At 46.3% G+C, this 15463-nt stretch overlaps 1 protein-coding gene across 4 annotated transcripts in view; it reads left to right on the top strand.

The window, feature by feature from the left end:
* Positions 1–15463, top strand: part of MYOF (myoferlin) — a 156855-nt gene that overhangs the window by 61240 nt on the left and 80152 nt on the right. For all 4 annotated transcript variants that reach the window (XM_083149355.1, XM_083149354.1, XM_083149353.1 and 1 more), the window contains exons 4-7: positions 298–406; positions 6203–6296; positions 10347–10501; positions 12064–12192. In XM_083149355.1, the coding sequence (XP_083005481.1) occupies positions 298–406; positions 6203–6296; positions 10347–10501; positions 12064–12192 (487 nt within the window). The remainder of the gene's footprint in view (positions 1–297; positions 407–6202; positions 6297–10346; positions 10502–12063; positions 12193–15463) is intronic.

The following is a 15463-nucleotide window of genomic DNA, read 5'->3' as shown; positions in this document are numbered from 1 at the left end:
TATACCAACATCCTGTTGACAACAGATCTGCCAGTGTTTTACAAATGAGGGTAAACACAATCATCGCCCCCCCCCCCCCCTCTCATCTGTCGAAGTAGATTTGTAAATTCACATCCTCTGTTGGCGACTGTCATTTCTATAGTAGGGAGTTTTGTTCCTCTTGGGTCACATTTTCCAGGTGAGATGAACAGAACTTTAGTGTAATTATGTTCATGTAATTGATTAAGTCCTATATATTGTACAAGCCTAAAATTACACTTTCCTTATGCAGTGACTTTTTTTTTTTTTTTTTACCAGATTTATTGGAAGCGCAAATATACCACTTAAGGAGCTTGCTGGACCACAGAGCCGATCCCTCCCATTCAAAGGCATCGCTCTGATGAGTGAAAAGGGGCAGCCCATTGGGGTAAGTCTTGAGGTCTCTTCAGAGTGGTCATCTTGTGTGGGTTTGTGTTTGTTTGTTTGTTTGGAGGAATGAATGATTAATTTTTAACTCACCACCAAAAAATAGCATTTTAGGGGATATGATAATATGATGAAGATGAGCAAGACTTGTTACTGGCACTACAAATGGACCATCCTTCTTTTAAGAATATCTGATGCATGAACTGGCTACTTAACCCGGCATCTACTTCCATGTCCATTAACTAGCCAGCTGCACGGGAGTGGTTCAAAATCCCGGCGTTCAAAATCCCGACTGCCGAAATCCTGATAGGGGGGGGGGGGGGGGATACTGCAAAGCATTACTGTCCTAATAAGAGCTATCATTTGCAGTAGGAGTTCTGGTTTTAGGACTTTGGAGTCCTTTGGCCCATGTGTCTGACGCTCATCCACTTAAGGTGCAGGGAGGGATTGAATTTGATTACTCCATAAAGAAATGCAAAAATAATCCCCTAGGCCAGTGCTTCCCAACCCTGGTCCTCAAGTACCCCCAACAGTGCATGTTTTCCAGGTCACCCAGCAGGCGCACAGATTATTCAGGCACATTTTAAAAGATCCACAGGTGGAACTAATTATTTCACTGATTCTTTGTGGAGACCTCCAAAACGTGCACTGTTGGCGGTACTTGAGGACCAGGGTTGGGAACCACTGACCTAGGCTTTGATTGGGTATTGCCATCTAAAGATTGTAGCGTCAGCAAATGTACTAAAATTTGCTACATTTCCTCAAATGCAGAGTACAGGGCTCGGAATATGGATTGTGGAAAGGAGTTCAAATGCCATTTTGTCTCAAATATTTTGTTGGCGGATTCCCTTGATGGTTTTGCATATGTAACTAAAAATATAATTATGTAAAGATCTATAATCGATTTTTACTTAGTCTGCAATGAAAGGAATAAAACCCTTGTTTATAGATTTTATATTTTACTGGTAATATCTTCTAGTTTGTAGCTAGACTTGTTTTTGTTCCATAGTTGTGTTACTCCAACTGCTTCAGGGGATCGTTAACTTGCTTAGATTTGGTCATTAAATGTTGTCTTGTGATTTGGAAAGTTCAGTACTTTGGACTGTAAGTGACCAGTTTTATTTAAAAAATTTTTGGGAGGGGGGAGATGTGTATATAAATTTTTGTAGGTTTTTTTTTTTTTTCTGACTTTCTTTTTTGGGGACCTATTCATTATGGTAGTTATCTGGGGCTGGGCGGTTCCGTTAACAAGCTACATTTTCTGTTCTAGACTGGAAATCCTCATTGCTCCAGCTTGGAGCTGATCTGAAAGTAGTGAAGTAGTGTGTCCCACATCTATTAAAGCAGATCATGCACTATACTGGTTGGAATGGGAATCTGTCAATTAACCGTTTTGTCCATTTTCCAGGTTTTGGGAGAAATCCGTCAACTGTCATTTGGTCTAATAAACCATTAACAGATATTCATTTCTACCAAGCCGATAAAGTAGATCTGCCAAATAATTGTATTGTGTATGCCCAGCTTACAGCTTGGTACACACTAGACAACACTGCAAACCCATACAATGTCACTCAGGATTTCCCTTGAACTCCTGGACAAACAATATTGTGCCTACACACTGAGCAATTTTTTAAACTATTTCCTCAGTGTTGTCAATGATGTTCTCAGAGCTGCATATACAAAGGATGTAGTTAAAGATTCACAGGCACATGCATCATTAACTATAGTGCATATACAGGCCCGGCGACAGGGGGGGTCAAAGGCGACATGTGTGACGAGCGATCTGAAGGGCCCCAGAGCCCGGTCGGGGCCCGTCTGTTTGCTATTATCCCCGTTGGTGGCGTGGTGTTTGTTAAACTCTTTGCCGGCCGGCCCCAGAAATATCAGTGTACAGGGCCCCAAGATTTCTGTTGCCAGCCCTGTGCATATAGACTGGGCGATGTGCATGAAAATGATGTGCATGGTCGTTTACAATATTGCCCAGTGTGTACCAACCTTTAGTTACTACCAGTGGTGGCCTCTACTTACTTTTAGTAGGGGAGCTGCAGTTACCCCTATGCTGAGAGGAGACCTCACCAGCCCTGGGTCCTGACACTTGTGCAATGGGTCTGGCATCAGCTGTAACCCATAGAAGCAGGATTGGGCTGTGCGACAGGCAGGGGAGTCTCTTTCCTAGATGGAGGAAACTCCTTACAATGGGACTACCTAGCGCTTCACAACCAGGTCTGGGAACAAATGCCATCAGGAGCTGGCGCATGCTCCTGAAGCTGTGAAAATACATTTTCGTAGCTGGACTGCAAGTCCCCATACTAGTGTGGGTGATATGGTCATTGGGTCACCACCAAGTAGGTTGACATGGTTTTTTTTTTTTTTTACTTTATTTATTTTTAACCGTTACTATGGGGGGTTATTTTTGTTCACTCTTTCTGACAAATTCCTTCTTAGATGGACAAAACCATGTGCACTGCATGTGGGGCAGATGTTACTTGTGTAGAGAGAATTAGATTTGGGTGGGGTTTTACTTCAAAGTGAGATCTATATTGAAGTGTAAAAATAAAGCAGCCAGTATTTACCCTGCACAGAAACAAAATAACTCGCCCAAATCTAATTCTATCTGCACATGTTACATCTGCCCCACCTGCAGTGCACATGGTTTTGTCCATCTAAGAAGGATTTTGTCAGAGAGTGAACTAGAATAAGGCCCTATATGCAGGGCCGGTGCTAGGGTGTCCGGCGCCCTCCTGCAAACCATACATTTTGCGCCCTTTCACATTGCCATTGCAACAAGTTGCAGCCCGATTGTGAGAGTGTATGCAACATGCGATCCTATGGAGGATCTCGGGTGCATGTACATGTATGCATACACCATCTCAGTTCTGTGTCCACAAAATGTTGCAGGCACTAAAGATGCCCATACACGCTGTGAGAATCGCATACGTTATGGGCTAGATCGCATCGCACGGCATGCAAGAGGGGAGGAGATAGAGGTGGCGGAGTGTTGAGGACTGGCAGTGGAACTGGCACAGCACACTGAGAAGAGGGAAGGGAGGGGAAGGGAGGGGAAGCGGCGCTGCTGCCTGTTCATTATTTGATTGACAGCTGACAGGCGCAGGTAGCAATGGGTAGGGGGCGGATCCGGACATGACATGTCATCCAGGCATTCACAGACAGAGCTACATGCCTCAGCACAAGTGTCCGTGAGGAAGAGGGGGCAGGTCACAGGAGGAGGACAGTGTGTGCGCGGTGCAGGGAGCTGCTCAGCCTCTCCATACTGCCGCCCGCTGTCAGACAGGCGCTGCGGGCGGTGTGCAGGAGGCAGTGACAGTGAGGGATAAGGCATCTTTAGCAGAGCAGGGAGGGAGACAGCGCCTTTTCAGCATGGCGCCTCCCTGCTTTGCAGGAGCTGCTGAGTGGGTAGCGCCGGCCCTGCCTATATGTTTGCCAGATACAGAAGAAGTAACTGGGAAAGGCGTTGGTTCTGAATATTAAAGACCTATTGGTATTCTGCTAATGAGTCCTGTTATGATGGAAAGGATATCTGTTTCTGGATGGCTCAAAACTGTACTGGGCATTGTTTTTATAAGCTACACACTTGCGGAGAGAGACTTGTGAAGTCTTGAGTATTTCTTTTAGATATTTTTGAGTAATGTGTATACAGTATTTGATAGTGTGTGTGACTGCCATAGTCTCCCAGTGAGGGGGGGGTTCCTATTGACGGCACTTTACCACTGCTAACAGGTGTGCTGCGGCCCATCCTATTAACCCCACTGCCAATGTCCTTTTCCCCCTATACCTGCACTTATTGGGGTTTTAGGCACGTGAAGCATAATTTCTGCTAAGCATCCACTGGACCTGCAATAACACATTAGATCAGCGATAAGGCCCAGAGGCAGAGTTTCCACAAGGCAACCAAGGTGCTTGCCTGGGACCCAGCAGGTCCCCTAAAGATAACCCTGTCATCATAAACCTTCCTAGGCATCACATGGACCTGCCCACACTTTCAAAGACACTTTTGATGTTCTTTGATGGTATAAAATTTAAAAAACACCAAATGGTTTTTATCTACGGTATGTCGGCAGTCAGTTTAGTTTACATGTGACACAGGTCATAAACCTACTTCCAAAAGACCTAGCGCCTGATTACGATAAATGCTCAGCTGCGTGAACATCGAAGTCTGAGGCTGCACTTGCCAAGGTACTCTAGCATCAGAAACATTTCATAGGAGGCTGTAAAATTGATAGTTGTGCCACTGGTAATCTCTCCTTTATATAACCAGGCCAGAGCTTCAGGATGCAACTGTGTTATCCAACCTAGCTATCCCCTCCCTGCAATACCTTATCACGCCATCTCTGTATGCCTTCTATACTCAGTAGTTTGGAATACTGGCAGCAAGTAACGGTTTATTAAGGATGATGCTTCCAGGGTGAAATGCCCTTATGCAGATATGTTCAGCTCATTTCTTGATTTTTCTGCAGCATATTTCAGGGAAATAGTTTCTAGTCTGAGTTTCTTGCATATTCTGGTTCCACTTGAGGCCTTGAGCCACATTCCTTCATTTCTAAGTTCCGTCTTGGTGATTATTTCTGTCTGGAAGTCGGATATTGAGGTTTTGGATGTTTCTGTGCGCTCCCCGCTGAGAGACTTGTTAAGCTCTTGAAGAATACCTCCACACAGTTCCCTGTATAAATTATGCCATCCATTGGTGCCCCTTACACATTATGCATACACAGTACTAGTGCCCCTTACACATAATGCCACAGAGGAGGAGAAATGTCCCTTATACACTGTTAGTAGTGTTCTGCCACTCTCTCCTACAGGGTAATACTCTCCTAGTTAGCATGCTTGGGGGACTACATGTCGCTGATGGAGTTTAGAGAGGTGATGACGTCTCTCCCTACAGATGGGAGCTAAGGGAGGCCAGTGAGTCAGATGCAGTGCTGTTCACACTGCTTCTAATTAAACTCACCATCGGTATCCTTCTGCTTAAACCATTGACACTTAAACTAAACTTAGCTTAAAACTAAAATAACGAAACGGACACAAGTGCTGGCGTTTCAAATAATGAATGTCAAATTTATTTTTGACAACTGACCATAAACTATAAAACTGTCGTGGCACCAAAGTCAGAGGAAAGTAAATGGGGGGGTAGGATCACCATAGCATTCACACACCGCTGATTATCCACTCTCCCAGCCAAACAACCTGGTCGGTAGTAGCAGCCATCTTACGTGCAAAGAGGTATGGCTCATGACCATTGATGTCGGTAGAGCGCACCCACTCTCTACACACTATTTCATCTACACAAATGACTATTCTGTACCGCCGCCCAAGAGAAGAAGTAGAGACAGAAAATAGGGATGGGAGGCGGGGAAATTTCCTCAGAGGCAGACTTCCTAGATCACAAGTCCCTCTTAGCCTGACTACTCCTCCCCTTGCACCCATTGGCTGTCAGCAGCAGCACACTTTCAACAACCCCTACAAACTGTTAAACCAGATGCAGCACAAGCAACCTTTGGTGGTTTGTCACCTCTGGCTTAATCATCCATCGGTTTTCTATACATAGCAACTGGCATTGGCTGCAAACAACCCAATTATAGCATCTACTGTAATGGATTTATTCTCTGCCCTGGCTCTTCTGGTTTATTTTCTATATGCAATAAGTTGTCTACCGTGTAGTGATTTTTTTTTTCTTCCTAGTAGATGTATATCCGTATACTGCCATACATTCATATTCCCACCTAATATTGGGCGATCCTATCTCTAACTTTAAGCCATTATCACTTGCGTTTATTCACAGGCAAATATTGATCTAATGGTCTCCTACGAAGCTCCTGCTTCCCCTATCGGCAATCCGAGTGATCCAGGAGGGACCAATATACACACAGAAGGGGGTAAGCGAACTTTTAAACACATCTGTGGGTGTGTGGCTGGTTATATATCTGGTTTGTTCATTATGTTCTGGCTTATTGTCATGTTGTCTCCTTTCTGTAAAGGAGGATTAGGAAGCACAATGAGACGGTACTTGTGACACAGTAGTGGGCGTAGCTTGGGACCATAGCGCCGAGAGTGTGAGCATTCTGGGGAGGGGATAGCGAGGGCAGTGTTTAGCTACAGCATCAAGGGCTCATGGGGGTGAGAAAATAGTGCACGCGCTATGCTCAGGTCTGTTTATGTCCAGACCCTGCCTGGTCCAGTTAGAAGGGAGGGTGGGGTGTGGGTTAGGTTTTCCTGAAGATATTTACACAATCATTGCAGAGGATGACACACGTTCATGTCCATTACTATTGACTTGGGAGCTGGTATTGAAGTTTAAATAATAAAAAAGTTGTGCGAGGCTTTCGGTTACTGCAGAAATTAAATCTACATTAAATCGAAAAATCCTAGTTCCCAAGCAACCACTAATGTAAGTCCAAATGCAGAGTACTGATGAAGTTGCCCTCCCGACAAAACGCATCTGGTTAGACAAACTGACACTCCTGTAAGGACATTTTGGTGTGTCTTGACTGCCGTTATAGAAATAAATGTATGTTTCAGCATAGTACATGGAAGTGTTGCCTCCCACAGCGGGAATAGACTAACATAGAGCTAATATATACTGCTCTAATACTATATAATCCTAAGTGGTCATCAGATAACATGTGGTGCGGGAGAGGAAGTTGGCTCTTTATTTTCCCCACTGATAACAATGTTCCATTACTGAGGCTTGTGTTTGATGCTATGTTGTAGCTGTAGCCATGCCGAGGCCTTTTTCCTGTCATTGTATAGTTCTTTCATAGCCTGGAGGGGAAATATTTCAGAGATGACTGCCCATAGTGCGCTCTTCCTGTGTGCTATGGCAGCTGTTGGAGAATGTGGCTGGTAAATTAGCGTATTGAAACGATTTTCTGGCCTGTGCGGTGTTTAAGTAATACTGATGATGACCTGTCATTTTGTGTAATATGTATGTATGTCTTGCCCAAATAAGTGTGAGGAATGTATCGACCACTCTGTTGCCTAATTTCCCAGAATTGCCGGGAGGCTCCCGAAAATCGGGCCCCCCATCACCGACCTTTAAATACAGCTGTTCGCAGCTTTTCCTGGAGGGGCTAAAATAACGTCCATCTCATTTTAGCTCCACCCCACAGACATCCAAGATCAGGCCCCGCCCTCTGGAAGTACTGCTTAGTCTCCTCTCCGTGTTTCTCCTGGGGAGGAGACTGTAATGCTGGCCGCACTTCAGACCAACTTTCCCCCAACCATCCAACTAGTTGGTTGGTTAGACTGAGAATCTGGTACTGGATCGGGGCAAATGCCAATAAGCAATTCACTTTCAAACTCAGGAGAATGGACGAAAACATTCAGTGACCTCAAATGGGTCCAACTCCAGTACATTGTCTGAGTGACAGTTGTTGTCCATTTTCCGGTTTGGGAAACAAATGACTTAATTACAAATTACATTTGCTCCTATCCATTACCAGGTTTTTATTCCATCCAACCAGCTAGTTGGAGGAAAGTTGGTCTAATATGTGGCCAGCATTAGGGGTCCATTTATCATATAATATTTGCGGCCAATTCCCCGGGGGAAAAAAAAAAGTTTTCAGGAGGTTAGCCGCAAATGTGAAGTATTGCCAGAATTTATGTAGGAGGGACTGCGGCTGGAATCTCCGGTCCCTCCTGCCTCGCTCGCGTCAGCCTGGTCTATAGGTTACTATGGGGGATACAAAGCTTCCTGATTGTATCAACATCAGGCAGCCTCGCAGTGTGTCCCGAGGCTACTGCCATTCTGATATGGTGGTATCCTCTGGGACAGTGCAAACAGAGCTAACCGCACATGCACAGAGCCCCAGCACTTGTCAAAGTAGAGCGGAAGTCCCTGTCTGCAGGCTGATACATTCACCCAAAAGAATCGTATATTGCAAAGCGATTCCGCCCAGATCGCATTGCATATGTGATCCAATGCAGTGGCGTAACTAGCTTTTGGGCGCCCCCCCCCCCCCCACCGTTAAAGGGAGGGCGCCCACGCACCCCGCTGCACCAACCCCCGCCTCGTCGCCCGTGCAAACCCCCCATCCCTCGCAGTCTTACCTACGCTCAGTACGTGCTGGTCCCGGCTCCCTTCTTCTGCTATGAGGACCACCACAAAATGTCCGCCCCCATGCAGCAGACAGTTTCACAGAACAGTCTGCTAAATGGGGGCGGACATTTTGTTGTGGTCCTCATAGCAGAAGAAGGGAGCCGGGACCAGCGCGTACTGAAGACACTGACAGGTAAAGACTGCGGGGGATGGCGGGGTGTAACTATAGCACTGTAGCCCCCGGCGCCCGCACATGCACAGCGCCCCCCCCGCGGGGGCTGCGGTGCTATAGTTACGTCCCTGATCCAATGGTAAATGGGCCCCTAAAAGGAGGTGATCAGAAGCTTCTGTCATGTAGGATCATATCTGAGCTGGTCACACACCCGCTGCATGAAATTAGCTACATAAACCCAGCGTGTTTGTGCCTTTTAATCTTTAACATTATGTCACTAAACTGAGATTGTTTTGGCTTCTGTTGTAAAGCAAAATAAAACCCTAGTTTGCAGTTACCAGACAGAACCTGTTCTTCTGGTTGGATGCACTGGTCTCTCCTGCTGAGGTGTAAGTCGGGTGTGACTGGTATATTTGTGTCTGCTCCATAACAGTGAGTGTTCTGCTGGGAAGCCTGTTACATCATTGAGCATAGAGAAAACCAGGACCTAGGGGCAGAGGCATCAAACCATCTATAGACGACAAGAAGTTGCCAATAGCAACCAATCTGCTTCTAGTTCTAATCTAGCACAATTTGGTGGTAATGGGCAATTAACCACCTGTTCTCCTTTTTAGACTGTTTGATACATATCCTTCTTATGCGGTGTACACACAGGGGAGATGGGGGCTGAAATCGCTGGAAATATGGTCGCTGGCGACCATATTGCCAGTGATTTGGGAGTGTGCCCCGGCGATAAATCGCCGGGTGCGCGTTCCCGTTTTCAGCCCCTTTCCAATCGCTGGTGCTGCTGCGACCAGCTGATTACCTCTGCGGCACCGCCAGCAGAGGTTCCTTTTCATCAGCGACCATCATACCCCTACTATCCAACTACGCATGGAGTTGATTTTATATAGTGTAGCGAGCCACCGTGCCCGAAGCGTGGTGAGCGGACGCAGTCTCATAAGAAAAAAGGGAGCCCAGATATTACATAAGTACCAAAAAAAACCATACATACATACATACATACATACATACATACATACATACATACATACATACATACATACATACATACATACATACATACAGCTATGGAGCTAATTATGTCACCTGTGATTGTTTGGAGACCTGGAAAACATGCACTGCATGGGGGTCCTGAGGATAGAGGTTGAGAACCACTGTCTTAAGGTGTTTCTTCAACCAGCATGCAACACAGCTTGAGCTTCAGCCAGAAAAATGCAATCTCTCCATACCAATGTGATGCTATCCTGGACCTCTCCCCTTGGAACAGGAACTTTCCTACTCTGCGTGTAACACTACAGCCTACTTTGAATTGTTCTGGAAAATCTCTTGCACTCTGCTGTGTTGTCAGTACTTTATCCATGGATTAGTGATGCTATCCGATGTTTTATCACGGCCTCTGAACTTGTGCGGATAATTCACCGGCAGGAACTTTATGGCAGAATCTTGGATGGATCGGGCTGCTGCCATGTTCCTGCATCTCGTGATGAGCTTGCAACTCACTGTAATATTAATGTCCACCTTGGAACAATTTCAGAGGAAAGTGACCATCACAGAAGGTTGGAAATTGGAGATATTCTACTTTGTGTCTTAGTGTTTTCTGGAAAGGAACTCGCATGCACGGTCTTGTACAGGTGTCTATTTTGTAGGGTGATCCAGTGTTTATGGATGTGATCGGTCTTAAAATGATTGATCTCCCTTTCTTTTATGCTGTAGGTAACGAGGATGAGGAAGATGAAGATGTTGTTGACTCTGGATTCAATCCACGTTCGCCAACGCTTCCAGGTCAAACTGAAAACCAAATTGCTCGGCGGCTTTCGAAAGGGAAAAAAACCAGAAGGATACTCTCTAACAAGATTCAAGATTTCCAGGTACGTTTGCCAGCAAAATATAATTAACCCTTTGTGTGCCGACATCTGTGTGAGATACACAAAATATCCACTAAAAAACGCCATCGTCGCTCACATTTGTTATATAAATTAAAATAAAAAAAATGTGTTTAAAAAAAATATATTTCCTATATATATAAGGTAAGCATTACAGGTCATTCTGATGAATTAATTTTTTTTTTTACTGATTTAAACACGGATTTTGATTCAGCGGGTTAAATATCTGTCTAATTGAGCACTGAATAACTCCTACCCCAGTCATAAGTGGATCTCTGTAGAGAGCACCTATCAAGAGACAAATCGTATCTTTCCATAATATAATTCTAATAAAAATAATACGCATGATTCCCTTTGCTAGCCCTCTATAGTGTTCCACATAAAATGAAGGTGGTAACTCACTGCATAGTAAGGCGCTATAATGCAAAATGTGTAACTTAAATGTTTGTCCACATTAATGTACATGAATGTATTTTACCTGTGTATTGTAGATATAGCCTGTGGAATTCTAGATTAGGCATAGACGCTGTGGTTAAAAAAGCCAATGTCTGGTTCTCCTGCATTGTACAGTGGCCAAATATTTAGCATACTACATGTAGTAAAATCAATAGTTACCATATGCAGTCTATTGTGCGTATAGACCATTTCTCCTTTCTCTTCTAGTCCTATTTTTGACTGTTTGATAGTTAGGAGTTTATTGGCTGGTGCATATCACCTCCTTTAAGGGGTATTCAATGCTTTGGCGGCGAGCTATGCCAGCCCGCTGTGCCGATACCTTAAAGTTAGAGTATTCCACTCCCTCCCCTTCACTCACTGGTTCCTGTCGGCGAGGTGGAAATGGGGAGTGTGGACATTAAAACGGCAGGGCTCGCCACAAAATTCTGCTGGCTCGCTGGTTTCTGTTTGGACATGTTCGTCCTTTTTTTTTAACTTGCAGAATTTCAGGTTTACAGCACAGCATCCCAGAGAGATCTATGTACTAAGCATTGGAGAGTTCTAAAGTGCAAGCCAGCCAGCTCTTAACTGTCCTTCTCCAAACACAGCAGCAGCTGATTGGCCGGTACTTTATATAGCGCAAACATATTCCGCAGCGCTTTACAGAGATATTTGAACAATCGGATCAGTCCCTGCCCCAGTAAAGCGTAAAATCTATATTCCCTACCACTTGTACACGCACACAGACATTCTAGGGTTAATTTGGTTAGGAGCCAATTAGCCTACCAGTATATTTTTGGATTGTGAGATGAAATGGAGTACCTGGAGGAAACCCACTTAAGTACTGGAAGAATATACAAACTCCGCACAGTTAGGGCCATGGTGGGAATTGAACCCATAACAGCGCTGTGAGGCAGTACTGCTAACCATTACACCATCCGTGCTGCCCACATTACAGTACATTAGCATTGGTGAGTAGCTAATCACATAGTATGGACATATGTACCCTCTACATAGATTATGTTCATAGGTATGAATACACACCACCTTCCTACAGCTTTACAGAAGATGTTGTTTTTTATTTTTATAAATTTTGTATTTTCTTTGAATAGATTCGTATTAGAGTAATTGAAGGGCGCCAATTGTCCGGTAACAACATAAAACCTGTTGTGAAGATCAGTGTGGGAGGTCAGACCCACAGAACAAGAATCAAAAGAGGAAACAACCCTTTTTTTGATGAGGTAAGTGCCTGGCTCTTGCAGGAAGGACTGGTGTCCCTCTCCTGCCCCCTGGTGGTATATATTCTCCAATTACAGACTATAAGGGTATGTATGCTGCAAGCTTTCGGTTATATAGTAGGCAACATTCAAGTTAATAGAGGGGTTAAAGTATGTATTGGTGCTCAACCGATCTGGAAATAAAACCTTTTACTCTTGGACATGTCCCATGCCCATGTAATTAGTGCGGTAATAAAAGGGGGGTGCAGGGGCTGCCAGGCAAAAGCGGGAGGATTGCCGACCTTCCCGGGGGGCCGGGAGGGGGACCCGATTTTTGGGAGCCTCCCGGCAATTCCGGGCGGGTAGGCAAGCCTTGCTTAAAGTGGTCATGCAGAGGTGTGTCAACTAATTTCTCTCTGCCACCTAATTACCCCCACTTCCTACCCCCATTAGGCAGAAGCAGGGCCAGTGGTAGGGATTTTGGCATCCTCCTGCAAACTATAATGCTTTTCTGTGAGAATTACTGTGTAGGGCCAAAGTGTAGGTAAAAATGTTCAACCTCACCATAAGAGGTGGTGGAACTCAATCCACCCTGTTCCCCCTCAATTTAACCCTTGCCTGTGTGCTATGGGGACACATCGGCTGTACTGCAGCTTATGATATAAAGCAAACTAAAACAATGCATATGAAAGATTTGCTCCGGTTAAATCACTTTTTGTTATCATAAACCTACAGTAGTTGCACAGTACCAGCCTATTGTTTTGGCGTCTGTTTACCTTAATACTTACTATAGTCACTGAGGGGTTAAAATGTAATTGGGTTCTGTCAGTGTTCTCTCATCTGGTCATGTTCGTGTCAGTACCTCAGGGTTGCCGACTTTTAGAAAATCCTCTCCGGGAGAAGCCCGGAGAGGAAGCTTTCGTTACGATTTTTGGGGGCGGGGCTTAACCGTGACTTCATTAAGCCCCACCCCCATTACGGGAAATAGACTAAATAACTGATATCCAAGGAGGGGGCGGGGCTAAAACGTCACGATTGTGCCATTTTAGCTCCGCCCCCTCCCCTGAGACCCGCGGATTGCGGCATATAAATGCCGCGATTGTGGGGCTCAGTGGGGGTCCCCCTGATTCCGGGAGGGTTGCCCACCCTTCCGGGGGCCGGGAGGAAGGACCCGATTTTCGGGAGACTCCCGCAAATTCCGGGAGGGTCGGCAACCCTGCAGTACCTATGTCTACCTTGAGTACTATACACGAGCAGGGATGTAGGTAGGTGGCAGGCGGTCTATACAGTTCCTGGTCATGCCCTCCTGCCAATGTCTAATGACAGTGTTTGGCCATAAACCTTACCAGTGGGGGAGGGCAGTGTGCAAGGTGGTTTCCTTGTTGATAGGTCTCCAGCTGCCGCCTCCTCTTCCATCTTCCCAGTACTAAACCCATAGAAACATAGATACAGTGGCAAAAGTGTGTGTAATATAATATATAGATACAGTGGCAAAAGTGTGTGTAATACATAGATACAGTGACAGGCTTCTGGGTGGTGAGCCCAGGTGCACAATGTACTTTGGGCCCACCTCCTCCACCTTAACCCAAGTTCACAAAAAACAACACGGCAGTGGGTGACAAGGAGAGACAGAGGTTGATGGGCAAAGGCAGGTAAAAACAGTAGGTGACAGGGGCAGCAGTGGGCCCCTTTATTCCTCAGTGGCCCTGGGACACTGCATAGATGGTAGGTCCTCCTGTATAGTTAGAACCAGATGTAGGTACTCCTCCTGCTCTTAACCATCTGCTTGTACTATAAAAGTTAAGTGGTGTGGTCATAATGGTGCTCTTACCCACCTGCCGGCTAATAAGGAACAGTCTGATATGCAGCATGCACTCAGGCCGGCATAGATGTGCTGTCTGCTGGAGTACCTAGGTACACACTTACAGCAAAGCATGACCTAAATCCATGTGTTTGGCTGGTGCAGGGACCACCTGGGTGTCAGTCTGCTGGAGCCCCCACCGCCATTGCTACATGTATGTTCATGTCCATTTCTCGTATCACTTACTTTTTGTTGACACTTTCTAAATGTAACATTTTTATTAAAGCAATCATGCAAAGTATTTGAAATGTACTAATGAAAGGGTAAAAATACCTCAAGTGGTCAAACAATGCGCTATCCATGGTGGTAACCTTCTACATTCCAGCACCGGAACATGTATGGTCCAAGGGCAATGCGTTCTCATACAGGGCCAGATGTATCAAGCTTCAAAAAGTGCTAAAGTGGGGGGGCGTGGCTTGGACGCCGACGGGAGCAGACGTGCTACACAGGAGCTCCTGTGCTCGTTACCGGCCGGAACGCAGTGCGGCCCCAGCACAACTCGGGGACTCTCCCCACCTGCACCCCAGCTGCCCCCAAGTGCTCCGGACGCCTCTGGTCTCGGTCGCAGAGCCGGGAAGTGCTTTTAAGCGCTTCCGCGGGTTGCGGCCTAGCCGGGAGGCCGGAGCCGGGGACTAGATTTTGAGAACGCCGATCCCCGTCGTCACGACTACACGCCGGGAGCTGCTCAGAAGCAGCGTCGGAAAGCCCCGCTGACCCCCTCACACCTACAGCTGATAAGGGGACACCCAAAGAACCTCCGGCAGCGTCTACAGGCCGGCCCTACTAGAGATCATCCAGGCAGAGGATCACATCAATACTCGCTGGGCGGACGCCAGGGCCCCCAGCCATCAGTGAGTACACACCTGGAGCTTCCCTACCCTCCACACCATATACAGGGGCCAGTGTTTAAAGCCCCCTACAGGCTGTATAACCGCCATCTTGGGTGAGGCACTCCTTGAGCAGAGTGCTTGTGCCTGGCAGCTCATTTACTCCAACCCTCACTCTCCTGCCCTCCTCTACCTCCCTATCCCCATAAGCAACACAATTTAAGCTCAGGGGGGAGAGGAAGCCCACTATAACTGCCAGCTATCAGCAGCAGCCCACAACCCCCCAGTCATTAGTTGAGCCTCTTTCCCACGATCAGAGCCATCTGATCCTGATAATTGAACAGACGGGCGTTGACCCGGGGGCCCCCCTGCTAGGGCCACCCAGGTGAATTACGAGCCAGCTGGCTGCCACTCACTAATGCTGCGACCTCAGAGGCCAACGGGTTAATGTAATCCTGCATAAGAGTCCCACCGGTGCCGGTTATATCAGACTTTACCTCCTTGTGCTACAACGCCCCAACATGCCTCCCAAGAGACCAAAAGAGGCACCCCCATGCAAGATATCCCTCCCCACCAGGAAATCACCCCAGCCCTCTCCACCCCAAAT

This window comes from Crinia signifera, chromosome 6, assembly GCF_055691185.1.
Source record: "Crinia signifera chromosome 6, ASM5569118v1, whole genome shotgun sequence".
Taxonomy (NCBI): Eukaryota; Metazoa; Chordata; class Amphibia; order Anura; family Myobatrachidae; genus Crinia; species Crinia signifera.
Note: the sequence above shows the minus strand (reverse complement) of the source record. Positions and strands in the feature narration are given on the sequence as shown.